General features: G+C 40.1%; 1 protein-coding gene across 18 annotated transcripts in view; it reads left to right on the top strand.

Annotated features, from left to right (window-relative positions):
• Positions 1-25,785, top strand: part of OSBPL6 (oxysterol binding protein like 6) — a 207,412-nt gene extending 181,627 nt beyond the window's left edge. For 11 of the 18 annotated variants that reach the window (XM_082689394.1, XM_082689381.1, XM_082689396.1 and 8 more), the window contains 12 exons: positions 840-947; positions 2,591-2,728; positions 9,296-9,383; positions 10,071-10,324; positions 11,077-11,214; positions 11,548-11,611; positions 13,420-13,498; positions 15,085-15,229; positions 16,442-16,586; positions 18,445-18,571; positions 20,051-20,173; positions 21,890-22,830. In XM_082689394.1, coding sequence (XP_082545520.1) covers positions 840-947; positions 2,591-2,728; positions 9,296-9,383; positions 10,071-10,324; positions 11,077-11,214; positions 11,548-11,611; positions 13,420-13,498; positions 15,085-15,229; positions 16,442-16,586; positions 18,445-18,571; positions 20,051-20,173; positions 21,890-21,998 — 1,518 coding nt within the window. In that variant the 3' untranslated portion in view covers positions 21,999-22,830. Of the gene's footprint in view, positions 1-839; positions 948-2,590; positions 2,729-9,295; positions 9,384-10,070; positions 10,325-11,076; positions 11,215-11,547; positions 11,612-13,419; positions 13,499-15,084; positions 15,230-16,441; positions 16,587-18,444; positions 18,572-20,050; positions 20,174-21,889 lie in introns of all 18 variants that reach the window. The other 7 variants (XM_082689383.1, XM_082689385.1, XM_082689384.1 and 4 more) reach the window with 3 other exon arrangements.
• Positions 25,786-26,417: the final 632 nt, after the last annotated feature.

Here is a 26,417-nt window from a genome sequence, read left to right as displayed (position 1 = left end):
TGGGGCTTTGTTCTCACATGTCTTTTGATCCTTGATGTAATTCCAGTTTGCTATATCTATCTAACATTAGGGAACATGTTCCCATGCAGCCATGGGATGCAAGCACCTTTGTCCACAGGGCACCTGGAGGAAGTAAAGCTTATATAAAGCTGTTCTCTTCTTGCCACATGCCCTAACTTGTTATATACCAGATAGCGTTTTACTGAAACAGATATCATGATGCTGAAAACTTGGAGTTAGTTCCTTGTCCGTGTCTACACTGCTCAATGAAGACACCTTTTGGGCTGCACTTGAATTAGTTCTGCTGCACCGTCATGTACATGTGCTCCTAGAAATTGAAAATACAACTCTTTTATCACTGGAATAAAATGTAAGTCTATAAATTAAAGCCAGCTCATTGTTCATTCCATTTCCAAATAATTTTTCAGGTCTCTACCTGGCTTGGAGACAGCTCCCAAATTTTAGAAACTAGAACCCAAAATGAAAAGAATCAGCAGTTTTTATCTCAGGCTGTAAAACATAATATATATGTGGTGGTAGACCGGGCTTGGATGTAATAATGGGCCTGATGGGAGAAAATTCCATGAATCATTTTTATGAAATCCATGAACTCTTTCAACCCACTAACCTACTAAGTAGCGCTCTTATTTTATGAAAAATGAATACCTTAATTTGGAGCCATTCATTTCCTTCTAAAGGGTAGGATCTGGCCTGTGTTGACTCCAAAAATTATAACCAAGAACATCATAGACTCTTGTCTGCTGTGAATTTGTGTGCTTATTCTGTTTTATGCTTGCTTATTAACTTGAAATTACATGTGCAATTTTTGTTATTTTAAGGCACTCAACCAGAATGCTGAGCTAAGAAGTCGGTTGAACAGAATACATTCAGAATCTATTATTTGTGATCAGGTTGTCAGTGTAAATATTATTCCTAGCCCTGATGAGGTAAGACTCATTTTTAATGGATGTAGAATACTTACTTTATAGCATCTAAATCAACTACATATTTGGGTTTTTTTTTTTAATACAGTTCTTTCACTGTTAATAAGATTCTCTGCATAAATATCTGTGTTGTTGACAGTTTGGTGTTCTTTGGAGTGAAGGATGTACATGAGCTCAATATCATTTATTCTCAGTGATCAGTCTCTATTTGTGCTTTTATCTGTGTTCACCTAGTGCTACTGAATAATTTAGTTTATATATCTACTCCAGCTTGTGAATTCTCCGTGTCTGTCACAGACTTTATTGGAAATGTTCCTTATCATCAGACGGCCTATGAAATGGTGGGGGGAAAAATATATTCAGCTGAGAAGGTGCTAAATGATAGCTTTTTTAAGGTTTATTTTAAAAAGCCTATCTTAGGAGAAATCACCTAACCTTACTAAAGTAACACTAGTGATGTAATTACAGCCACTAATAGTGATGTTGAGAATTAATAGCTAGCGCATGTCAAGTGAAAGCTTACTCTGTGCTGGGCATTGTGCTGACAACATTCGACACTCCCAGTGACCTCTGAGGTAGGTGCTATGATGATCACTCCATTGCTCAGGAGAATTTTTGACGTAATGCTCAAAGGACAGGAGAACATTCAGTATTTGGGCCAGGCTTAGTGTATAATTCTGTCTATAACCCTTTATAAAATTACTGTTTTATAACCATGGGAATTTAAACTTTTCAACAGTAATATTGGAGTTTTATATACAGTGATATGATACATGGAACAAGGTGAGAGTTTTACTTGTGTGACGGCCATATTTACAGAAAACCGTACATTTTACTAGAAATCCACAGGGGCCAACGTCCTGGCATCTAATTGCTTAGGAAATGCCATCCCAAGACAAGCTTCTTTTTGACTTAAGTGGTCGAACCTACGTCCGCTCACCTTCACACAACACACGGTATCTGGTGACACTCATGCTTGCTCCACTGCTCAGAATCCAGAGGATTTCTACAACTGCATCATTCAGAAATCGTTAGCAGTCTTAGTTTGAATCTTTGCAATTTGGTGTTTATTTGTACTACCATACTGTGTGTATATATGTATCACTTACTGAATAAAAATTATAGTTTGCCGTAGGTTTAATACTTTATCTCATTGGTTAAAGTTCATGACCAAGTTGGAAAATGACTTTTATATATTCTGTCTCAAACATTTAGTTTTATGGAGTGTTTTCTTAGCATATTTCTAGCGGTTTCTACAAATATGTCTTGAGATGTAGCATACTGGTTAGAATATGGCTAGTAATGATGGATCTAAGAATATGAAAGTGAACCTGTCTCCATAGTCAATTCAGGGTCTTCATAGGGGTTCAAGCTATTAACCTCCACTGAATATCCACTGAGCATTGATTTGAAGTCAAGTCACAGTACCATCATTTTTCAGCCACGCCTTTTGGATGCTTTAGACATATTAAAAGGAAATTTAGGCCATGGTCATGAGTGCAGGTGAAAATTACTTGTGGTCACCACTCTTAACATATGATATGAACTTCTCTAGAAGTCTGGCCTAGTACGTCATGGTCTTATTTGAACAAATAGCTTTTCTTTGAAGGGACTAACGATGACCCAAATGTTTCTGTCCTCTATAGGCTGGTGAGCAAATCCATGTCAGTCTCCCCCTGTCACAGCAGGTAGCCAACGAGAGCCGCCTCTCCATGTCAGAGTCTGTCTCCGAGTTCTTTGACGCCCAGGAGGTGCTGCTCTCTGCGAGCTCATCAGAGAATGAGGCAAGCTCTTTTGATGTGTCAACCCTAAATGCTTCTGATGAGGAGTTTGTGTTAAAGAAAGTAAGGCTGGGACGCCTGGGTGGCTCAGTTGGTTAGGCAGCTGCCTTCGGCTCAGGTCATGATCCCAGCGTCCTGGGATCGAGTCCCACGTCAGGCTCCTTGCTCAGCGGGGAGCCTGCTTCTCCCTCTGCCTCTGCCTGCCATTCTGTCTGCCTGTGCTCACTCTCTCTCCCCTCTCTCTCTGATAAATAAATAAAATCTTTAAAAAAAAAAAAAAAAAAAAGAAAGTAAGGCTGTGGGGACATTTTTTTTGCTTTTCCTTTTTCTTTTCTTTGTTTTTTTTTTTTGTTTTTTTTTTTTTAAACATCACAGTAAGGTTCTCAAATTGTAGGAAAGCCAAAAACATTGCAAACTACATTGATAACTTCATTGGTAGTTACATATCCCGTTTATTGAGCGCTGAACACTTCTGGGAGTCAACTTATTACTTAATAAATTTGATGAATTAAAGGAAAGGATCTAGCATTCATTTGGATGCTGTTGTACGATTTGTATTTCAGGATAACCAAATAGTTGATGGCAGAGGAGACTGGTTAAATGTGGAAAGAAAGGATGAAAGAATTTGAAAATCACCATGTGTGTGCATGTGTGTGTGAGTGCACAGATATATGCGCATGTACGTGCGCACACACACACATACACAAGCATCTTTACCAGAGACAAGAATTTGAGCTCCTTGGGCGCCTGGGTGGCTCAGTGGGTTAAGCCTCTGCCTTCGGCTCGGGTCGTGATCTCAGGGTCCTGGGATCGAGTCCCGCATCGGGCTCTCTGCTCAGCGGGGAGCCTGCTTCCCTCTCTCTCTCTCTCTGCCTGCTTCTCCATCTACTTGTGATTTCTCTCTGTCAAATAAATAAATAAAATAAAATCTTTAAAAAAAAAAAAAAAAGAATTTGAGCTCCTTTAGAAAGATGATGTCTAGAATATATGGTTGGGTGATTAAGGTTTTTGGGGGTTACCACTGGCTACCATAAAAACTTTTTTGTTGTCTTTTATTGAGATATAATTTACTTACAACATTATTTTAGTTTCAGGTATATGACATAAGAATTTATATTTGTATATATTTTTAATTGGTCACCCCTAAAGCCTAATTAACATTTGTCACCATACATAATTACAGAATTTTTTTTTGCTATAATAAGAACTTTTAAGATCTACTCTCTTAAGATCTACTCTCATGGCAACTTTCTAATATGCAATACGGTATTATTAATTCTAGTTACCATGCTGTACCTTATATCTCCAACTTATTTATATCTTTTATAATATATATATTTTTATAATATATATAGTATATATATTTTATAATATAATTGGAATCTTTTACCCATAAAGACTTTTTAGATGTTCTTCATGCTCATAAGTCTTGGCTAGGTCTTGGGAGCAGGGAATCTTCCTTGATCAGGTTGCAGAAATGGATTCTTTCACTGCAATTTAGAAATTTAGTCAAGCATCCTTTGAATTTTCTGCTTTCTTTCTTCCTTCCTTCCTCCCTCCCTTTGTTTCTTTCTTTCTTTCGTTCAGCATGGAAGAACCAGCCAAAATTCTTTCCAACACAGTTGATTAAAAATTTTGTCATTTGAGGTTGCAGATCAGTACTGCATTTTTACAAAAAGGAAATGAAATAGTTGCTGAATGTTATTTCCATATGCATAGAAAGTAGATTGGAAGGAAGCATCCTGACAATTAGTTGTAATTGTTTTTGGATGTTTGAAATTATGAGTGATTTTAGAAACAAAAATAAGTGGAGAGGAGAAAGAAATAATGAACACATACCACTTTTATAATGGGGGAGAGGCGAAATAATATTCTTGTATGAGATACTGAATCTGTTACTACACCAAGCCATGCACCTGCCTCTCCGATCCCTAGTCCTGTTTGCCGATTCAGAGACTCCCAGTTACAAGCCAGAGTACTAGTTTAATTATTCATAATGGTAATTGGTCAGATGCTATCAGATGGGCAAAATAATTATGCTTGCTGATTCATAGCTCTTTCTCTAGGTCCCACCTGCATGGAAAGTCTAGCTCTAGTCAGTTGCTTGGTGAGCAAGGAATGGGAGCAGGAACAGTGACTTGAGTGAACTAAAGGCTAGGAGGGCCAGGATGTCATAGCTCCGCTCTCATCTCCATTGTAGGGATACTGTGCCACGTGGACAGGCTCTTTGTGTCCGGGAGCCAGTCGTACTCACAGGGACCACCATGCTGAAGGCATGCTACCAGCATATTCTTTTCTGACTCTCCTTTCTCTGACCTCCCATTGCTGACCAGTCCTTCATCCTTCTCAGTCAGGTTCCAGTCAAATTTGGCTTCATGTTTCTGGAGCTCTGACCCCATCAGATGATGACTATGGCTGTCTCTCTGAAAGCCACCAAATTCCCCTATTTTTAAGTTCTTGGTGGCACACTGTCTAGGGGCCAGGTGCCACTTGTACCAGACACTGATGATATTGAAATGAAAGGGACTTAAGTGGGTTATTCCTCAAGTCCAGGCAGCATGTTAGCACCAGCTCTGGTGGAGGAGTGATCCTGCTAGCAGAGGGAAGGACAGGGGGTTGGAGGTGTTCACCTGGAGGTATTGTAAGTTGATCAGACCTCTCAGCGGAGTTATCTGGCCAGTATTTGGGTATTCAGATCTAAAGCTCAAAGAGAGAACAGGTCTGAAGAGAGAGCAAGAGTCAGCTCAGGTCCCACATAACGAGCCGCCTGGGAGACATTGCCCCTTGGGAGCTCCACAGAACCTCTTATTCAGCATGTCCCAAAATGGATTAATCACCAAAGCGCCTACCCACACCCCCCCCCCACACACACACCCAAGTGAAGAGAAGCCTACCCATACTTCTCGTGTTGCATGCCTGACTGCTCTTTGCCCAGGTGTTTACATCAAATGCCTGGCTGTTAGCCTTCCCCTGCACCTGCCTTACTAGGACCCACCACCCACACTGATTCACTCATTAAGTTCTGTAATGACTCACCTAAAAACTATGAAATCCATACATCTTCCTCCAGCTTCCCTGGCACTACTCCACCTCAGTCCTCCATCATCTGCCCCCCGGATTACCTGACCAGTTCCCATTACTGGTCTCCCTGCCTCCCTTCTTGCCCCTCTAATCAATTTTCCACTGGTCAGCCTGATTCATCTCTCTGAAGTACCAATCTGATCATGTTTCCCCAGGGTCCTTAAGATAACTATCTTAGCCATCATGCAAAGACCCTTATAATCTGATGTCTGCTCCCAGCTGCAGCCTCTTGCAATTTCTATTCTTCTGGATCCTTCCAGAGGCCAAATATTTGCTAACTGAATGAAGGAATGCTTATAGCACTTTAACACATGGTTAATCTGAGAAACATCTGGGCTATCTTACATTAACGCTTTCCACGAGTGAGAGAAAAATCCTCTTTATGTGATATCTACCCATGCGCTTCTCTTAATGAATATTCTGCTTCCTTTAAAAAATGCTGGGTTTGCTTCCAGAATGGTCTATTTCCTTTCCTCTGCTATTAACTTGTTCCCACAAGGCTGCATGCCTGGTTGCATTTAGGAAAAAAAGAAAAAAAAAATTCCCTGAACTCTTTTGAATGCCTAAGCTCTTCAGGAGAAATATTTGTCCCCAGGACTTCCTGACTGGGGCGGGGCAGGGGTTGGGGAATGAATATATATTAACTGTTTTATTATAATACTGCAGAGCTTTAACTTTATATACAGGATAATGTGCATGGACCGCAGCTAGACAGCCAAGCCTTAGCTATTGCTCACACATACGGGAATATAGATCTGACTCAGGGCCCACTGTCATTGGGGAATTGTTTTACATTCTGCATGATCCATTCTAGAAGGAAATGGGTATTGGACAATTTTTATCATATAGTACATTTTTATCATATATTATAATACATATATCATATATTTCTAATAGATTAGAAATTTAAGAGGAAGAGGCTATTTATAGCTTTTTGTAGGGTGAACATGAATGTTTTCTTAATAAATGTTAAAACCAGTGCACAGGCATGCAACATGAATTTTGTTTGAACAGGCATTTGTTTCCTCTAACATAATTGGGTATGATTAGCTTTTTTAAGAGAAACCATGCAGAAGAGTTTGATTTCCTTTTTTTTTTTTTTCCCTATCAAGTTTAAGACGGTGGTTTCCATGTGCCTGATGATTTCACCATTGGCTCTTTTGTAGTCAGTAGGAACTGGGAAGCAGTTGCAGAGGGAAAACATGAATCAGAAAAAAACTTTATTCTCAATTTGCCATCTTTATAGACTTGCTCAGGCTGCAAAGCAAAACCTCCATTATTTACTTATGTATGCAATAACTCCATCACTATTCTCCCTAAATATAGGAATTCTTCTCAACTTTAACTTTCAAAACATCAACAATAAATCCAGAAACCTTAAAGGCAAGGACTGATTGTGTTTATTACCTACAAACTTAAGACTCTCACATGGCAAAAAGAAAAAAAGAGGCATAAACAGCATTAAAAAATAAATTGCAGAATAGCCAAATGCAACCTAGATGATGAACTGAAAAAAAGAAAGAAAACAAATTTACCTAAGATGAAATGCAAACTTTTAAAGAGATCTCTTATGTATGTTAGGTAAATAGATACTGAAAAAGGATTGATAATACATAGTGTTTAAGTGGGTGGAGAGATGGATGTTCTCACATGGTGCTGGTGAGAACAAATTACTATCCTCTTTGAGGACAATTTGGCAACCTGGGCCTATAGCCTAAATGTGGCCCATTTGATCCCGCCATTTCACTTCTAGGAATAAATATTAATGAAATTGCCAGACAGATTCACAGCAATATATTTACAAGGATGTGCATCCCAGTATTATCAATAATAATAAAAAGTTGGAAACCATTTAAATGCTGGCTAAATGCCTCGTGTTGTACCTGTATAATGAATTACGTTGCCATTCCAAATGAAGGTGAGAGCTGTATTTATGATCATGGAAATATATTGAGAACACTATAAAGCAAGATGTAAACTGACCCCCTTGTTCAGTATCTAAATATAGATAGACCAGTGTGTTTGCATAGGCATTTTGACATTGGCGGTAATATCCACCAAATGTTAGAGGTGGTTTCTGTTAGATGATAGAATTATGGTTAAATTTTCTATAATCTGTTTACCCTCATATAATTTCTTATTTTTTTACAGTAAAAATGTTTTATTATATGTACAGGGGAAAATGTAACATTATTTCCACTTTGAAGAAAGTAAATAAGTGTCAGCAGCTTTCTTGCCTAGAGTAGAGAGGTTGGTTTCCATTTCTCTGAGTGGCTCTACTGTGCTCTGTTTTCTTGTCTCATCTATTTCTAACTCCCCTTAGTACAGAGGTTACCCCTTAATTTCATTTTCATGCAAATTTTGCTCTCATTTTCATTCCATGTTGTTCTCTTGGAGAGAGTAGTTTCATTCTTGATTTCTCTCGTCCTGGCATCTTCCTCCCTCACCCCCAAATAATCTGCCAAATTTTGTCCATTATCTTCAAATGTGGCTCTCAAAGCAGCTTTGCTTCCTGACCCTTGTTGTGGCCATCTTTTTTTTTTTTTTTTTTAAGATTTTATTTATTTATTTATTTCACAGCCAGAGATCACAAGTAGGCAGAGAGGCAGGCAGAGAGAGAGAGGAGGAAGCAGGCTCCCTGCTGAGCAGAGAGCCCAATGTGGGGCTCGATCCCAGGACCCTGGAATCATGACCTGGGCCAAAGGCAGAGGCTTTAACCCACTGATCCACCCAGGCGCCCCTGTTGTGGCCATCTTAACCCGTCAGTATTCCCTACGCACATCCATGTAGTAGCCTATCATCTGAGCTCCCAAAGAAAAGCCGCCAGGCATCTTCCTGAAAACTAAATATGGTAATAATAAAAAATAAATTTAAAAAATAAAAAGAGGAATTCTGTCTTGAAAAAAATATGACTGTCATCCCCTTGCATTTAATAACTGGTGGGATTATATGGGAGCCTGTTATGTTGACATGAAAAGACCTTCACAGTCTGACCCTCTTCCTGGTCACCTCACCCTCTGTCACAGCCACTCAACTTCTGAGCCTTCCTGGAATGGAACGTTCCTCTCATGTTTCTCCACACCTTTGTACACTCTCCTTTCTTCCTGTGCTTCTTTTCCTTCTAAAAACCTCTCCAACACCCAGTGCCAATTTTATTTTCTCTGGGCAGTCCCTCCTGATTCCCTAGCGGGAATATAAGGCCTCCTTTTTTGAACATTCTTGCTGACATATTTCTGACTACTGGCCTCCCCCAGGCCCCCACCCCAACTAAGGCAGGGGCTACTCAGAGATGAAGGCTGCTTTCAAGCCATGCTACATTCTGGCTCATGGCTCAGTCTTTCTCAAGTGTTCCTTGTACATATGCCAAGTACATTTCCCCTGCGACCTGTTTGCTTATTTGGGCAACATTTTGCTTTTAATCATTTGGTTTTCTAACTTTTCAAGACTGAACAAGGATTCTGATCCTTTCTGTGTTCTTCCCTTTTTCAGGCTTCAGATGATGAGTCTTACATCAGTGATGTGAGCGATAATATATCCGAAGACAATACCAGTGTTGCAGACAACATTTCTCGGCAAAGTATGCATCCTTTCAGCTCCCAGCTTGTTCTGTCTTCTTTCCAAGTTAGAATGCTGGTGATTCAGCAAAAAACCTTTTTCTCCCTCACTGATTTTTCCCTTTGCAGCAAGCTGATCTTCAATACATTTTATATGTATATAATCTGTTAAGGTAAATGGTTGAAAAATCCATTAGGTAGAAGCTTAAATGAAAAGCTTTTACTTCTTGCCAAAACCAAAAGTTTGAGTCTCTCTTACTAAATGTATATAATTCTTTAAAATTTGGCTTTTCTGAGGGTTTTGGGGGGGAGGGTGAGCCTGGTGGTGGGCATTAAGAAAGGCACGGATTTTATGGAGCACTGGGTGTGGTGCATAAATAATAAATCTTGAAACACTGAAAAAAAAAGATAAAATTAAATTTTAAAAAACTGCTAATAGTAAATAAATTATGAAAAAATTGACTTTTCTGGAATAATATTTGAGCATATTTAACACCTTATTAAAAAAAACTTGTATGTTGATTTTTTTGTGCATTTATTAACAACTCTGTGTTGAAATAATTTCATTCACTCTTGAGAGAGTCTAGTGGAGGCTTAAGAAATGTATCACATTCAGAAGTACTTGAAAGAGTTATTTCCTTCCTTCATGCTATGAAATCAAAAAAGCAAAGTATCTTTTATCATGCTTCTTGTCTTTCTCTCTCTTCCAGTCTTAAATGGGGAGCTTACAGGAGGAGCCTTCCGAAATGGACGTCGAACATGCCTGCCAGCTCCCTGTCCCGACACCAGTAACATTAACCTGTGGAATATTTTGAGGAACAACATTGGTAAAGACTTGTCTAAAGTCTCGATGCCTGTGGAGCTAAATGAGCCACTCAACACCCTGCAGCATCTCTGTGAGGAAATCGAGTACAGTGAGCTTCTGGACAAGGCTTCCGAAACGGACGACCCCTACGAGCGCATGGTAATACATAACGTAGCAGTGCCTCTCAGGGAGCTGTCAACCCTAGGCGTGGACTAAGGCAGAATTCGTTACAATGGCATATTTGGTTTCTGCATAACATTCTCACTGCATAGGTGAAGGAGGAGACAGTTCATTTGCACAAACTGGGCAGGGCCCGAAAGTTCCAGATACTTCTACAGAGGATATATGCTTTGTGACTTATCTTTGGTCACGAGTGTTTCTGAAGTTAGGATGTAAAAGTATCACACTCCTTCCAGGTTTAAGGCATGCCTAGCCTTGCTCTAGCAGCTTCTCCTGGAGGCCAAGAGAGCCCATGTGTTCAAGAATTTGGGTCAGAGAAAGGAAACTCCTGTTTGTGCTTTGCCATGGCCTCTGCTGCACCCGAATGTGGAAGGCTTGACTGCCCTTCTGAAAGCACCAGCAGCCACAGGCCTCCTACCCATGGTGCTAAGTTGTACGAAGGACATAACCTATAAACTGGGTTTCAGAACCTCTGAACACTGTGATACTCAGGAAGCTGGGTGACAGCTGAATGAAGAATAAGTGGCCTCAGATGCAAGAACTTTCACATCCTCTTCCCTCATTTTTTTTACCCATGAGTTTATGAAGAGTCTGTGCAGATAATGGAAAATGCAGATGCCATCAGATCAGCACCCACGGACAGGGGTGTGTAAAATCTAGAGGAATAAGGGACAAACAGACCTGGAAATAGTCTCTCCTATATTATTTTCCTTTCTTAAATGTTTTAACAGGTTCTTATTGCTGCATTTGCAGTTTCAGGATATTGCTCCACCTATTTCAGAGCAGGAAGTAAGCCATTCAATCCTGTCCTTGGGGAGACTTACGAATGCATTCGAGAGGACAAGGGATTCCGATTTTTCTCAGAACAGGTAAGTCCCATTGGACTCAGTGAGGTTTCTATGCAGAAACTGTAGGAGGACCGGTTGATGATGAAACAGCTTTTTGATCAACCATGGTTTGAAGTGAGCTATGATATCAGTTAACAGAAAACTCTGTCCGTGTATATAAGTTCTCTGGGTTTAAACATGAAGTGTGAAAGTGAAAGTAATTTACTTACATGTTCTGAGAATAATTCAATAATAGAGATGGATGAGTTGATTGTTGTTATTTGGGGGTGGCCAATATATGTTAGGAAAAAAACGATCATTTATGGAAGTTTTAACACTGATATCATTGCCCTCTCTTTTGTTTTTTATTACCAGGTTAGCCATCATCCACCCATTTCTGCCTGTCACTGTGAATCCAAGAATTTTGTGTTTTGGCAAGGTTTGTATTTCAATTGTAACTTCAAGATCCACTCGGTGAGCCTTTGAAACAGTTTCTAGTTTCTGAAAGGTACATTATGCTCAGGTTAGATTTCTACCTTTGGGACTCAGAGAATGTTAGTAATTAGTATGGAATTCAGTTTGAGAAATTAGATTTCTTGATTGAAATATGAAACTGTGTCATCTAGGAGATGAGGTTGTATATCTAGGAAACAAAGCCCTAGGGGCAGTAGAGCTCAGTGCTGACTGCCAACTCAGGGCTATCACTCAACCTCATTATGCCTTATTGTCTGCATCTATAACATAGAGGTTCTGTCTGCTGCCTTATTGCTTCTTGAGGGTGTGCAAGGAGAGCTTCATTGTGAAAGAAGATTCTGTGGCTCATCATCTGTGGTCATGACCTATTTAGATATGTAAACATTATGCTGATTTTGTGGTCTTTAACTCACCCAGGTTCAGGGATTGGATTGAAGTCTCTACTTGTACAGTGCCCATTGTATAGTCAGAATGTTAAAAACTCACATAAAATTACAAGTTTCAAAATCCATTTAGAAAGAAAAATATATACAGGTGAGACTTGAACAAAGCTGGGGTTAGGGGGCTGACCCCCACACAGTCTAAAATTCAATGTGCTACTTTTGACTCCCCCAAAACTTAACTAGTGATAGCTTACCATTGACCAGAAACCTTACGCATAAAGTATAAATGGTCAGGAACGTGTATTTTATATGTTATATATATTATATACTATATTCTTACAGTAAAGTAAGCTAGAAGAAAGAAATGTTATTAAGTAAATCATAAGGAAGAGAAAATTCATTTATAGTACTATACTGTGTTTATCAAAAAAATACCTGCTGGTGAGTGAACCCACTCAGTTCAAATGCATGTTGCTCAATGGTCAACTGTATATGCATGTTTAATCATTAAGTGTAAATTGTTCTTTTGTGTTTGGAAGGGGAGTTCATTGCTCACAGAATGTCTCTTCTCATCTGCCCTTTCTCAATCTAAAAACACACAATATGACAGAGCACTGTAACTGTATTTCATTGTAAAATACAATAATACATCATTTCTTGGTCATAACAAAGAGACATAAATTTTGTGGAGACAGCACTAAGCTCCCTTACTTAGTTCATCAAAATAGAGCCAAGTGGTTATTACAAATGCACAGGCAAACCTGAGTGCCCCCAAATAAAACATAAAGCCATCATGTGAGATAAACCGCTAAGCCCTGGGCCATATCTTAACAACCAGTGTAGGAACATATTCGCTAATTTCACTTTCTCATAAATTTTGCTTACCTTTCCATATTTAGAGATTTTGTTTTTTCCTGTTTCCCCAAATCCTATAACTTTTCAAATCAACATGTATATAAATCAATGGTATTGCCATACTGCAATTATTTTTAATACATGTCTTATTTTTAACATATATGTTAACTATTTCCACCATTTAGTTAAAACAACATTTATGTAGACATTAAAGCACAGTAGAGTCTGTGTATATACGTGTATTGTGAATTCCCATGCACACATATTGTTCTGAGCTTTTCCCAGTTTTATTTGTTGAAACAAATATGGAACATGTGTTCCAGAAAAACAGACAGTAGATTTTTTTGGTTCATAATTAATTTTTTCACCTTGGGCCATCCCCAGGTATGTGAACTCTTAAATCAACAATATAGGATCAGTTGTTGATTGTGAAAGTTCTTTGTGAAATATAGAGTGTAAAATAGATGTTAGTTTTTATAGACTGAATGATTAGATACGGAATATCTGTTTCTTCTCCTCTGCCTATGTTGTTTAGATATCAGATGGAAAAACAAGTTCTGGGGGAAGTCCATGGAAATCCTGCCTGTTGGAACACTGAATGTCATGCTTCCAAAGTAGGTTTCTTTCATCTTCCTTTTGGTGTCTTACATGCTTTTCTAAGTCAGATATGGGTCTTTGAAACTCTAGAAGGTGCCAGTGATCCATTTACATGCATGCCTAAAGCTTCTGTTAACTTCTCCAAAGTTTGGAGAATAGACCCCCATGAAAGCAAATGAGTACTTGGCATATGTATCAAAGCTCCCTGCTTCTCTCTTTACATTCTCTGTTCATCAAGTCAAAACCAGCTACCTTACCTGCCCCAGATACCTTATTAGTTTGCATTTTATAGGAAGTTTCTCTTTTTTAGAACTTTTGTTCTATACAATATATATTTTCACTTTTGAATTCATCTTAGACCCAGTGTAAGTTAGTTTATTAAAGAAGAGTGATGGAATCCTTTCATGGTATTTTTCTAAAGGATGTAGCCTGTGAATTTTTAAAATTAATTGAAGTTTTCATTGAAGCCAAAGACTTGGTTGTTTTTTTTTTCTTTCTTCAGTTGGTTAATGTTGTTTGGTTTTTCTTTTTGTTTATTCAGTGACAGAATTTGCTGGTGGATTGAATATGAAGGAAGGTAGGGGGAGAGAGGAACCCCAGGACCACAAAATAGACTTTAAATATTTGCAGACTCATGAGAAGAGAGTTTTCCCAGCTGCGTAGTGAGACTACATCATACCAATTTTTTTTAGAAATTTTTTTTAAAAACTTAGAAGTGTTCTATTTTATTTTGAAATAACATTTTATTTGAAAATATAGATCATGTGCAAACTTCAAGGTGATCTGAAGCTATGTCACCTCATTCCTTGGCAGAAACGCTATAACCTTCTGTAACCCAAAATTTGCATTAGACATGCGCTGTCTATGATCACCAGTCTTTTCTCCAAGAATTATTCACATCTTTGGTCTTAATTCGGAGTATGAAACAATGTCCATTTTCAGGGTAATCTTTCTTAAAGATACATCCTATCATGCCTATCTGTTCCCTCAAATCCTTCCACGATGGCCCATTGAATCCATACTCACCGATGCATTGTTAAGGCGTTCCCTGCTCTGCCTTATCACCTTCCCAGACTTGCCACCCCCACACCCGCTCACGTATGCCACTGGCAGGCCTCCAGATACGTCATGGTATTCTGGCCTATATGGCCTTGTCAGTGCCTTTTCCTGGCCTGCAGTGCCCTCCTACCTATCCTCCAAGTTTAGACGGATTCCAGCCTTCTCCAGGAAGTCTTCCTTGATACTCAGCCCACGTTCCAGGCAGATCTAAGGACTCCCCTTCTGTGTTCTCATGACACTTCTCATCACATTTTACTATAAGTACTTTTTGCCACATCTGTCTACTCCTCTTGTACTGTTGGCTCCAAGAGTGCAAGAGACAGGTCCTATTCAACTTAGTAGCTTTAACACCTGGACTATAGAAAGCACTGAAGTGTTCCTTAAAGGAATGAGTCCTATTACAAATGTCCTTAACTACATAGAAACCTTCAACAGAGAAATTAGAGGGAAAGGAAGCTTTGGCCAAAGATATTCTCAGCTGTAGAAACAGTACTATATATTTGTGACCTTCATTGTTTTTAACCAACATTGTATTCTTCACTAGGTATGGAGATTGCTATGTATGGAATAAAGTCACCACGTGCATACACAACATTCTCAGTGGGAGGAGGTGGATAGAGCATTATGGAGAAGTAACTATTAGAAATACCAAAAGCAGTGTTTGCATTTGCAAACTCACATTTGTCAAGGTAAATCTTCCAACAGTAAAGAAGAAAAGAGTATAAAATGCTTTGTAAAGGAGAAATATAAGTTACCTTAAACAACAGCAAGTGAGACTGCCCCATATCATTGTTCCTTAAGGACATGTTAGATAAAAGAAAGCAGAACCAACTGATGGAGTTACTCAAGGCGTGCAGACTTCCACACACGTGGAGGTCAAAAAAGGCACCATCTCAAAACAGAAGAACTATTCTTCTTTCTAAAGAATTTTCTTTTTAAGCAGCCAGTCAGTATTCATTAAGTAAAATTCCAGAAAACACTTCTTGCCTGTAGCAAGTCTTCTGGTTTCTATTTCTGTTCCTGCTTGATTGCAACAGAGTCAAGTGATCTTATTTTAGGGAGCTAATTGTAATGCATTTGTCATTTTCTGAGGGTGCATGTGAATAACTTCCAGTCACTATAAGCTTATCCAACTCTGCCACTATGATGGTCCAAGAAAAAGCGTCACCTTGATTAACAAGAAAAGATTCCTGAGGTAGAATGCCTACACAACAGCATTTTCCTCAGTCACTCTGGTCTCAGGTGGAACACACAGTCTCACCCTCATGGTTCCCGAATTCATGGTACAGAGAACCCTACCAGCCCTTTTAATCTATTCTACTCTGATCTTGTTCTACTGTGGCAAAAACAAGTAGCATATTGAAGTCTTAAAACTCAAAATGTTGTCTTCTTAGTGAAATCCTTTGAAGCCGTACTGGAAGGTCATGTTAGTTTTAATTGAAGATCTTTATTCTTACTCAAGATGTTTCCCCCATTTTCCTTTTTTTTTCCCTAATTTAGATCTGCATTTTTTTCTGTTTCTAAAAGGAAGTAAACTGTGTTTCTGGTGAAATCTTAATGTTCCTAGTTCATCACCCTGGGATTTAGTTACCCATTTGAACATTTGAGAGAAAAATGATGGCATTTTACAGCATGGCCTGTTGAAACTCATTAACATCCATGAACAAAGGGAAAATTTGAGACAGGGGCATCTATGGAGGAAATTACCAACTGATAAATTAATACTAGGTTATTAGGAGAGAAGCTGAGCCTTCTCTGCCCTAGCATAGAGTAGAGATGATCCCTTTCTGGAAGTGGTTTGAATGAACAACTTCGAAGTTAAGAATGTTTTCTGTATGGAAATTATAGGATTGGTGTTTTGAAAGAAATTGGATGTTTCCATTGGGGTTTGGTTTTTCCAGGTGAATTATTGGAATTCTAATGTGAATGAGGTCCAGGGGGTCGTGATGGATCAGGAGGGGAAGGTGGTGCACCGGCTTTTTGGGAAGTGGCATGAAGGGCTCTACTGCGGCGTGGCCCCCTCTGCAAAGTGCATCTGGAGACCAGGTGAGATGGGCAGGAGTGTCTTGTGTTCAGAGGGCAACTTGAGTGACAGAAGGAAAGCAATGTCACATCTCGGGCGGTTCAACATAGGCGTCTTTCTTTTTTTTCTTTTTAAAGATTTTATTTTTTTATTTGTCAGAGAGAGAGAGAGAGACAGAGTGTGAGCACAGGCAGACAGAATGGGAGGCAGAGGCAGAGGGAGAAGCAGGCTCCCTGCCGAGCAAGAAGCACGATGTGGGACTCGATCCCAGGATGCTGGGATCATGACCTGAGCCAAAGGCAGCTGCTTAACCAACTGAGCCACCCAGGCGTCCCAACATAGGCTTCTTTCATTGTGAGATTAAAATCATAGATGCTTAAGGTAAGCATATATTTTACACTTAACATTCAAATGAGGTAAATCCCAACTTTTGATAATTAGGAATTATGAAATTGAGGCCAAATCTCTGACATGTGGTCAGAGACGAGGCTTCATGTAAAGCGATTCTAAATGTAATGCCTACATTCAAAAGTGAGGTTTGTTGGGGCGCCTGGGTGGCTCAGCGGGTTGAGCCGCTGCATTTGGCTCAGGTCATGAACTCGGAGTCCTGGGATCGAGCCCCACATCGGGCTCTCTGCTCAGCAGGGAGCCTGCTTCCTCCTCTCTCTCTGCCTGCCTCTCTGCCTGTTTGTGATCTCTCTCAATAAATCTCTCTCAAATAAATAAATAAAAATCTTTAAAAGTGAGGTTTGTTTATTAAAGAGTTCACACACTTGAACTATTCAAACTTAAATCCTTACTCATTTATTCTCTGTTCTAATAGAACAAGGGGATAGTCTACAAACATCTCTAATCCACAAAGTCAATAACTTAACCAGAATAAGTGATCGTCTTACTTGGGCAGCAAAAAGCTGCAACATGTTGACATTTAATAAAAGATATTGAGAGTTCTGGTAATACACTAGCAATAATTGAATATTAAGGATAAATACAACAAGTGTCCGCATGATATTTATTTTCATTGCAATTTTGTCAGTTAAGTCCTAACTTTAAAATTAGTTGGTTTTCTAAGAGACCTCAATAAGTATTTCAATTTCCTGCTAGTGGAGTGGTTAGTTCATTCAGCAGCTATTTCTTGAGTAGTGACTATGCATCAAGCTTTACTCTGTAAGAGCTTGGAATACACCAACAAGCAAAGTATACAGAGATCCTCCTTTGAGTTTCGTTAAAGAGTGCCAATTCATATTAATTTAGATCTGCATTTTTTTCTGTTTCTAAAAGGAAGTAAACTGTGTTTCTGGTGAAATCTTAATGTTCCTAGTTCATCACCCTGGGATTTAGTTACCCATTTGAACATTTGAGAGAAAAATGATGGCATTGTTTACCCAGTAAAGAGTACTCTATGTACAAAGTTTTATTTTAAAGGCTGGATTTTAGGGGTGCCTGGGTGGCTCAGTTGGTTGGGGGACTACCTTTGGCTCGGGTCATGATCTTGGAGTCCTGAGATTGAGTCCCACATCGGGCTCCCTGCCTGGCAGGGAGTCTGTTTCTCCCTTTGACCATCCGCCTTCTCGTGCTCTCTCTCTCTCTCTCTCTTTCTCTCTCTCAAATAAATAAAATCTTTAAAAAATATTAAAAAATGTAAAAATAAAGGCTGGATTTTATTAAATATAAGAATCTACCAGTTCTAATAACTAACACCAAATTTCCTAGCTAGGAAAACACAGCCAATTTAATTGGCTTAAGGAAAATCTTAATCTGATTTTTAGAACTACAAATTTAGTTACTCATGTGGATATTAATTAAGCGCCTGGGTTAAGTCAGCCTCTGCAGGCTTCCTTAAACCTCTCTGCCACTCACGGTGGTTTATTGGCATTTCAGGTTCCATGCCAACCAACTATGAGCTCTACTATGGCTTCACGAGGTTTGCTATCGAGCTCAATGAGCTAGATCCTGTCCTGAAAGATCTCCTTCCGCCGACAGATGCCCGGTTCCGGCCAGATCAGAGGTGAGTTAAGGACAACCATGTTTGAAACGGACGCTAGATGATGGTGTGGCGTTCTCGATGCCATCGAAGCTTATTTTCGCCCCCCTCATTTATGTATTCATGGAGTCATTCCTGAATTCCCTCATTCCCTTAGTCACTCCACACTATCTGAGCCTTCCACCCTAGCTAAGAAGGTCTTCGCGGGTGATCGTGACCGACACTTAGCTCAACACAGTTTCCCATAGAAGATAACACAGTTCTTAACGAAAGGTTCTTGCCCAGACTCAACGGGCGGTGTGCAAATTCATGAGCTTGCTCCCCTAAAACCTCCCCCCAGGGTTTTCCCCTCTGTACTTCTCCTCCTCTGTCACGTGGACTATCTTTTAACCTGATAAAGATGATGATGAGTTACGGGAGCATCTAGAAGTGCTCCGAGTCAAAGTCTGGAGTTTGTCCAGCTTGCTTTTGATCCCACGGGATGTGAGAGGGACTCAGAATGCAGTCCCTTTAATACCTTCCGATTCTTAGTTTTTGTTAAATAGTTCTATGTGCATGTTGTTCATACCCACAGAGTTAATTATACCTTTTCCAGAAATTCTGTATGTCACACAAATTTCCCCCAAGATAATTTTCTGCGTCCAGTGTATCTGTGGCTGTATGTGTTTTGTGCCAAGATGTTCGAGGGTTGAATGTCTTACTGTTCAGTCCTCTTACACCATGCCCCACCTCCCACCCCCTGCCCCCGGAAGGGGAGGTCTCATTGTCTGACATTCCAACATATCAGCAAACTCCCTATAGGCATCACATTGAATCCCTCTTCTTTGCTCTCATTTTGAAATTTAAATATAGGTTTTACAAAACACTACTGGATCTGCCTTTTCTTTCTCGATTCCATTCCAATATTCCCTTCCCGAATTTCATTTATGATTCGTCTCCTTTTTGTGGGCTTTTGTAATTTCCCCCAGTGTTAGATTCTCTTTGTCACCCGTTTTACTCTCTCCAGTAAAACGGGTGACAAAAAGTAAAATAGGGAAACTCCTTCCCTCTCGGGCTCTTCTAAAAATAGGTGGAGAACAGCTAACTACCATCCTCCCTCCTCTGGCCTTGACCAAGTGTTTTTCAGGTAATATGAAAAAGGAGCCCAGCCCTGTACTTCATATTGTCCGGAGCCCGGGCTTTCCCATTATCCGGAAAATCTCAAGTTAGAGAACCCAAGAGAGCACAGGAGAGTCTCCAAAGCCAAACTCGTCCCCTTCAACCCCTATGTTTGCACTGCTGTACACAATATTTCAGTTGACGTATACAGCAGGTATGTGACTGGTGGGCAGGCAGACAGAGGTAGCGTGGCCTGGGGGAAGGGCAAGGCGACATTATCAGAGTATGACTCTTCAGCATGTTATCGTCTCAGCAACTAGAAGGTAATTTTATACAAGACGGGATTATTTTTTTTTCCTCAGCAGAGAGGATAACATATTAGAGGGATAACTGTGTTCTGCTTAGGTTTTTGGAAGAAGGAAATTTAGAAGCTGCAGCAGCAGAGAAGCAAAGAGTGGAGGAACTCCAGAGATCTCGAAGGCGCTACATGGAAGAAAACAACCTTGAACACATACCAAAATTTTTTAAGTAAGTTCATGCCCATAACAAGCTCATGTTTTGCAAATGATGGCCACCAGCCATGAGAAACCCCCGGTGAAAAGAGAAAATGAGGCATAGTTTAGTATGCGAGCAGCTTAAAATTAAACTGATTAGGGTAACTTTGGTTTTGGTAGTGGAGGTATTGGACTAGATCTTGCACTTGTGAACAGTCTGTAAACATACAAGTCAGTTCTCTTCCACGGCTCTTTTCTTTTCATGGACAGCAGGAAGGGTGAGGGCCTTGCCCACAATGTTCTCTCTACTTCAGCTACAGCATTGAGAATGGTGGAAACTTGTTTCCACCCCTCAGCTCAAGGCCACAGGGGGACACCCACTGCCCACAAGGTCATCCTGGCTTCATTAGTGTCTGATTTTATTTCTGTCGTACGGGGCTTATGTCGTTCAGATTTGGTCCTTCTGTGGTACTGTCATGGGTGATTATTACAGGATTATTTGAAGGATTATATATAAATCACACAGATGAAGCTGTGTTTTCCAAATCCATCTGTTACCCTCGAGAGCCAGGACATATCAGCCCAGAATAACCTCCTATCCTTTAGAATTGCCCTCTCATGACTGTCTTGGGGAGGAATGCAGCCTTGCCCTTTTGATGTTGAAAGTGCACTCTGGTTGTGGACCATGCGGGGCTCACGCACTACTGTTCCCTGCAAGCGAAGCAGTATTCTTGTGGGTCTGGGGCCTGAAGCTCTTAGTATAGAACTTGTTCGGGCTTTTTCTTTCTTTCTTTTTTATTTATTTACTTACTTTTTTATTTTATTTATCTTTTTTGGGGAGATTTATTTGAGAGAGGGAGAACATATCAGGGGAGGAGCATAGGGAGAAAGAGAATCCAGAGCAGCCTCCGCACTGAGCTTGGAGCCCAATGCGGGATTCGATCTCACAACCTGAGATCATGACCTGAGCTGAAATCAAGGGTCAATGACTGTGCCACGTAGGCATTCTGTACCTGATTTCGGGGGTGGGGGGAAGTTCACTCTCTAGCCTTGCCTAGAAGTGATTTATTTGTGCCCTTTGTCCCTCTCCCCATGACCCCATCCTATTTCAAACAAATAACACAAACAAAACGGAGTTTCTTTTTGGTCAAAAATAGTCAAGACAGGGACACCTGTGTGGCTCAGTCAGTTAAGTGTCTGCCTTTGTCTCAGGTCATGATCCCAGGGTGCTGGGATTGAGCCCAATGCCCGGCTCCCTGCTCAGCAGGGAGCCTGCTTCTCTCTCTTCCTCTGCTTGCCGCTCCCCCTGCTCATATGCTTGCTCCCTCTCTCTCTCTCTCTCTGACAAATAAAATAAAGAAATAAAATCTTTTTTTTTTTTTAAGATTTTATTTCTTTATTTGTCAGAGAGAGAGCGAGCGGGAGCGAGCACAGGCAGACAGAGTGGAAGGCAGAGTCAGAGGGAGAAGCAGGCGCCCTGTGGAGCAAGGAGCCCGATGTGGGACTCGATCCCAGGACGCTGGGATCATGACCTGAGCCGAAGGCAGCTGCTTAACCAACTGAGCCACCCAGGCGTCCCAAGAAATAAAATCTTTAAAAAAAAATAGTCAAGTCATCAATAAGCAGATAGGACACTAACTGGATTATGGAGTACCCCTTTTCCATACACATCCTATCAACGGGAGAGGGTCCAATGACCAGGCCACCTTGATGTGATTTGTGTCTAATGTTGATTTTTGTATTTCCACAGAAAAGTTATTGATGCCAATCAAAGAGAAGCCTGGGTTTCTAATGATACCTACTGGGAGCTGCGGAAGGACCCTGGGTTTAGCAAAGTAGACAGCCCTGTTCTTTGGTAAACGGGGAATGTAGAGCTAGCCAACATATCACGCTCTGAATGAATAAATAACTATGCACAATTATGTTTCCTAGAGCTCCGCGTGGTTTCTGGGTCGACTGAAAACCGACCGTTTGCTTTTCTATTCATCTTTATAATGGACTTTCAGAAGTGCATTAGACGAGGCCCCTAACCACTTTTGGATCCTTTCTGTTTTGCTGCAACCATATCCCTTAAAAAACATCCACGCCCTCCTTGAGAAGCCGAATAAAAGGAGCAGAATACAAAATCCAAAGTCTGAAGTGTTTGTAAAGAAAACAAACTGTAACTGGTGCTTAAAGCTGATCCAGAGAGCTTAAAGCAACACGACATGTAAACCACGCGTTCGGGCTTTGTGTGGAAGTACCATACCCGCATCATAGAAGCTCCTGGGCCACGGCAGTCGGTCAGCTCAGACTTCGAGTGTGTCTGTTGGATGTGGTGTACTTGTGCTGACCTTGTCAAAAAAGATGTGATACTCCTCGGACCCTGTTCCATCTGTACGCCATTGTTCATGCCTTAAGAAATGCAAAGATGTACAATAAATCATTTTTTAAATGTGTGCTCATAGGTTAATGTGAGGGACGGCTCTTTGGAATCATGGCGTGATTCACTTTCTGGGATCAGAACAAGTAAGAGACTAACGTAAGTGGATTTTCAAAAAGTAAACTACACATGCTTTTCTTTGATATGTTAGTTCCTGTATCATCTGTCTGAAGGGCAAGAAGGAAAAGGTGTGCTCAGTAGATCTCTGTATTCACATTGCTCGTCAAGTTCCTGTCCTGCGACCAGATAATAAACCCTCTTCCACCTAATCTCACAGTGTGCCCTATTCTTTGGCAATATCTGTATTTGATTTGAACACTTGGCATCAGTATTAAAACCGTAGAAGGAAGTAACAGAAAGCCTGTGGGATTTCTGCGTGGGCTTAGGAGTCACTGCAAACGGAGCTATTTTTGAGCAGAACACAACGTAACCTGCATCTCGTCTTGGGCCCAAGCCGTGGGCACTCGCGGAAACCCACTGGGAGCAGAAGCGGGCGTACCTGTAGCTTATTTGCATTGTTTAAATGAGTTCTATGCAAAACCATATTTTATATTCCCATCAAGTGATTCTGTATGATACGTAACGACCTGTTAGGCATTTGCCTTGCTATTGGCAGAGATAATAAAATAAGCTAAGGAATTTATCCATCCCAACAAAAGCCGGGGCGGTGGGGTGGGGGGAGGGGAAGGGCAGAAAAATGCTTTGCATACTTCAGGATTTGTTTTTTCTTCCAATATACAGAGGCTTTTGTAAGAAACTTGCATCAGTGTTCCTGAGTTTCTGCACGTAGATGACTATATAAATGCCTGTATGATAAAAAAAAAAAAAACTCTTCTGAGTTTTTCCTAGAGAATTATAAAATTACATATGCTTTATTCTTGGAATCTTACCATCAGGTTTTAAGTGCTATTTTAAATTCTGATAACAAGGTTATTGACATTTTCCATTTGGTTATGAGGTGTTGATTTTAGTGTTCTTTCTCCTCAGCAAAGCATTCCTAATGAATGACTAACCCACTCTGAAACCCTAACCACTGCTGAGAGCGGAAGGGAAAACTCCGGAGTTTCCACTAGGTGGAGCAGTGTTTTAGTTCTGAAGCTCATCCCGCCGCCCATCCGCTCTCCCCACCTTGTATGGAGTCCCTACATTATGTGTACTGTAGGGTTTAAAGTGAAATTTCCTTTTCAATAGTAAATGCCCTAATCCATCGCCAGATCTAAGCATTCCGCTGGAGCAACACCCTCCCTAGAATTCTCAATGCCTTTAATTCCCATATTAAATCTATAGGTGGCTTGCCCCAAGGTAATAAAATTATTCCCTTGTTATTGATTTTTTTCTGTGCATTCATCGTGACGTCTTTTTATCTGCATCCTGAGATACATGCCTTTAATTTTAATTAGAAATTCTAAGTCTAGTTCTAAATTCTAATTCTTCCCCATAGAAGTCTGTTCTCCCACAGTTGGTAAAGCTTTAAATACTATTTAAAGGGGTTCTGGTCTATACTTACTAGCACTTCCCTCAACAGTCTCAAAATATCTAGCCTAAAAATAAGAAGAGAATTCTGCAAAGCAAAGGTACTGCGAATAAAGAAGTACGAAGGTGAGGCATTAGGTGACTGTGGGTGTTATCAGACAGCTGGAAGAGGGCCCAGGGCCCATCAGGGAAGCAACTACCATACCTGGTATTTAGGCTGAAATTGAGAAAAAGAGTAACGACTAGAAAGGACCTTCATTAGACAAGTTCAAGCGACTAATCAAGTAGGTAAATGTTGGTCAAAGCTAACCTGAAACTCTGATTGGGATTTCAAGATGAGAATGGGAAGAATGCCACGTTAATGAAAAGCACCACATTTTATAATATTCCAGATTTAGAATCTATTTTGAGATCCAGACATCCTGATTAGACTCCCAATTCAAGTGATATTTAGGTAATATTCCTATAATACCTGATTCACAATTCAGACTATTAAGTCTTCATGCCCATGTAATGGTCCCTTCCTCCCCACCCACTCCCTGCCCTACCCCCCCCCCCCTTTTTAACTTTTGATTGATATCACGGTTTTAGAATTGTCAGACTTTCTCTGTTTGGGATTTTCATCCACATAATTTGGGGGCTTTTGAGACTAGTTTAAACAGCAAACAGAATAAATGTTAGATCATTCCTGATAAAACCTGACTTATTTCTTAGAATTTTATATAAGCCTCTTTGTTTCAAGGGTACATTTCTTATTTGTTTTTCCCCAGAACAATCTAAACTAGAGCAAGACTTAATATATCTTTATACCTCCCCCGTGATTTATTCATCAGCTCCTTCATCTTTCTGAGCTGGTCATTAAGGAAAGCAGTAATAAGTGATGATGGCCCTGTGGATATGGCTAGACCGAGCAGATCGATGGCACACACCAGCACTCATAGAGGCCGACCAGAAACCAATTATTTTGCTTCCATATGCTGCCACCCAGGGTGCAAATGTACTCTCAGAATTTGCTGTTATTTTTTTTAATTAAGTCATTATTTTTCATGGGTTACTTACAAGTAGCCCATAATTTCCAGGCAGTTGTAAAAACAAACCTCATTTAAGATACCTTTTAATATTGCCTATCAATTATATGTGACATAAAAACTACCAAATGTATTTACCAAGGAAGAGAAACCAAGGGGTCGTCCATACAGAGGATGCCAGGTTGTTGATTTTCCAAACCTTTTGCTCCTCTTCATTGTTCTGGTCCCCGTGCCTTTCAGCAATCCCACTAACCAATAGTGTTAGCCCCTGCCTGGAGGAGCACTTGGAAGGCAGGGGTTAAAGAGGAACCTGATCAGTGGTTTGCTTAGTTCTGGTTACGGCTGTGGCTGGAGAAGACTTTATAATCATAATCTAATGTATAATTTTGTTATTACAAAAGTTAATTCTCCATCTTGTCTAATCTTGTTCCCTATCATCCTGGATAATGAAGTGTTTGGGGGAGCAGAGCTTCTCACACACCAGGGGGTGTAATCAATGTTTGCACTTGGCTCAAGTCATTATATTATGAATGTGGCACAGTAAATAAAGTTTGTGTACAAAATACTAGTTTCTTTCTATGGGAGCCATTATGTTCAGGATATATATAATGTATCTAATTAAACAATTATGAATCTATCTTGTGCTCTAGAAATGTTCTTTTGGGGGGAAAGATGAAAAAAATGTAATTGGAGCTAAGATTAAAGTGTTTTGGTCTTGTTGGGGTTTTGTTTGTTTGTTTGTTTGTTTTCAAAAAGCTTCCCAATCATTTGGAAGTACTGCTTATCAAAACATGATCAAGCCCTCTAGATTTTTATAAAATTGATACCTTTAAAGTATACATTACATGAATCTTCCATTAAGCCTGACTGTTTAGCTTTAATACATGACTGTGAGAATGCACCTATGTGACTGAATTGTAAGAACTTCACTGCAACCTTTGCTATTAGAGAAAATGGTAAACTGCTTAAGAGGGTTAGCTTTAATTCTTTCAAAATGAGATCTAAAAACAGAATTCTTTAAAAATCGTTGTGATGAAGCAGCATGGCCAAAATTTGGAGCTAGTGAAGCCCCATGATTAAGGCAACTTACACGGGCCAGTTTCCTGTCTGTTACATGCATCCTTTTGTTTTCCAAAACCACCATCCTTTTTCTCCTGCCTCTGGTCCTAACATAGCGAGGGGCAGGGATACACATGTCTATTCTTTTGTACTGTGTCACTGAGTATGGGAAAAATATGCAGAATTTATGCACAGTTGCAGGGAACCTCTGCATTAACCCTCCGTGGAACATTAATAAATGTTCATGGATTTAAAATTGCCCCATAATTACATATTATTCGTTCCTTGGTTTCTTC

Source organism: Mustela nivalis (assembly GCF_964662115.1).
Source record: "Mustela nivalis genome assembly, chromosome: 11".
In the NCBI taxonomy this organism is placed as follows: Eukaryota; Metazoa; Chordata; class Mammalia; order Carnivora; family Mustelidae; genus Mustela; species Mustela nivalis.
Note: the sequence above shows the minus strand (reverse complement) of the source record. Positions and strands in the feature narration are given on the sequence as shown.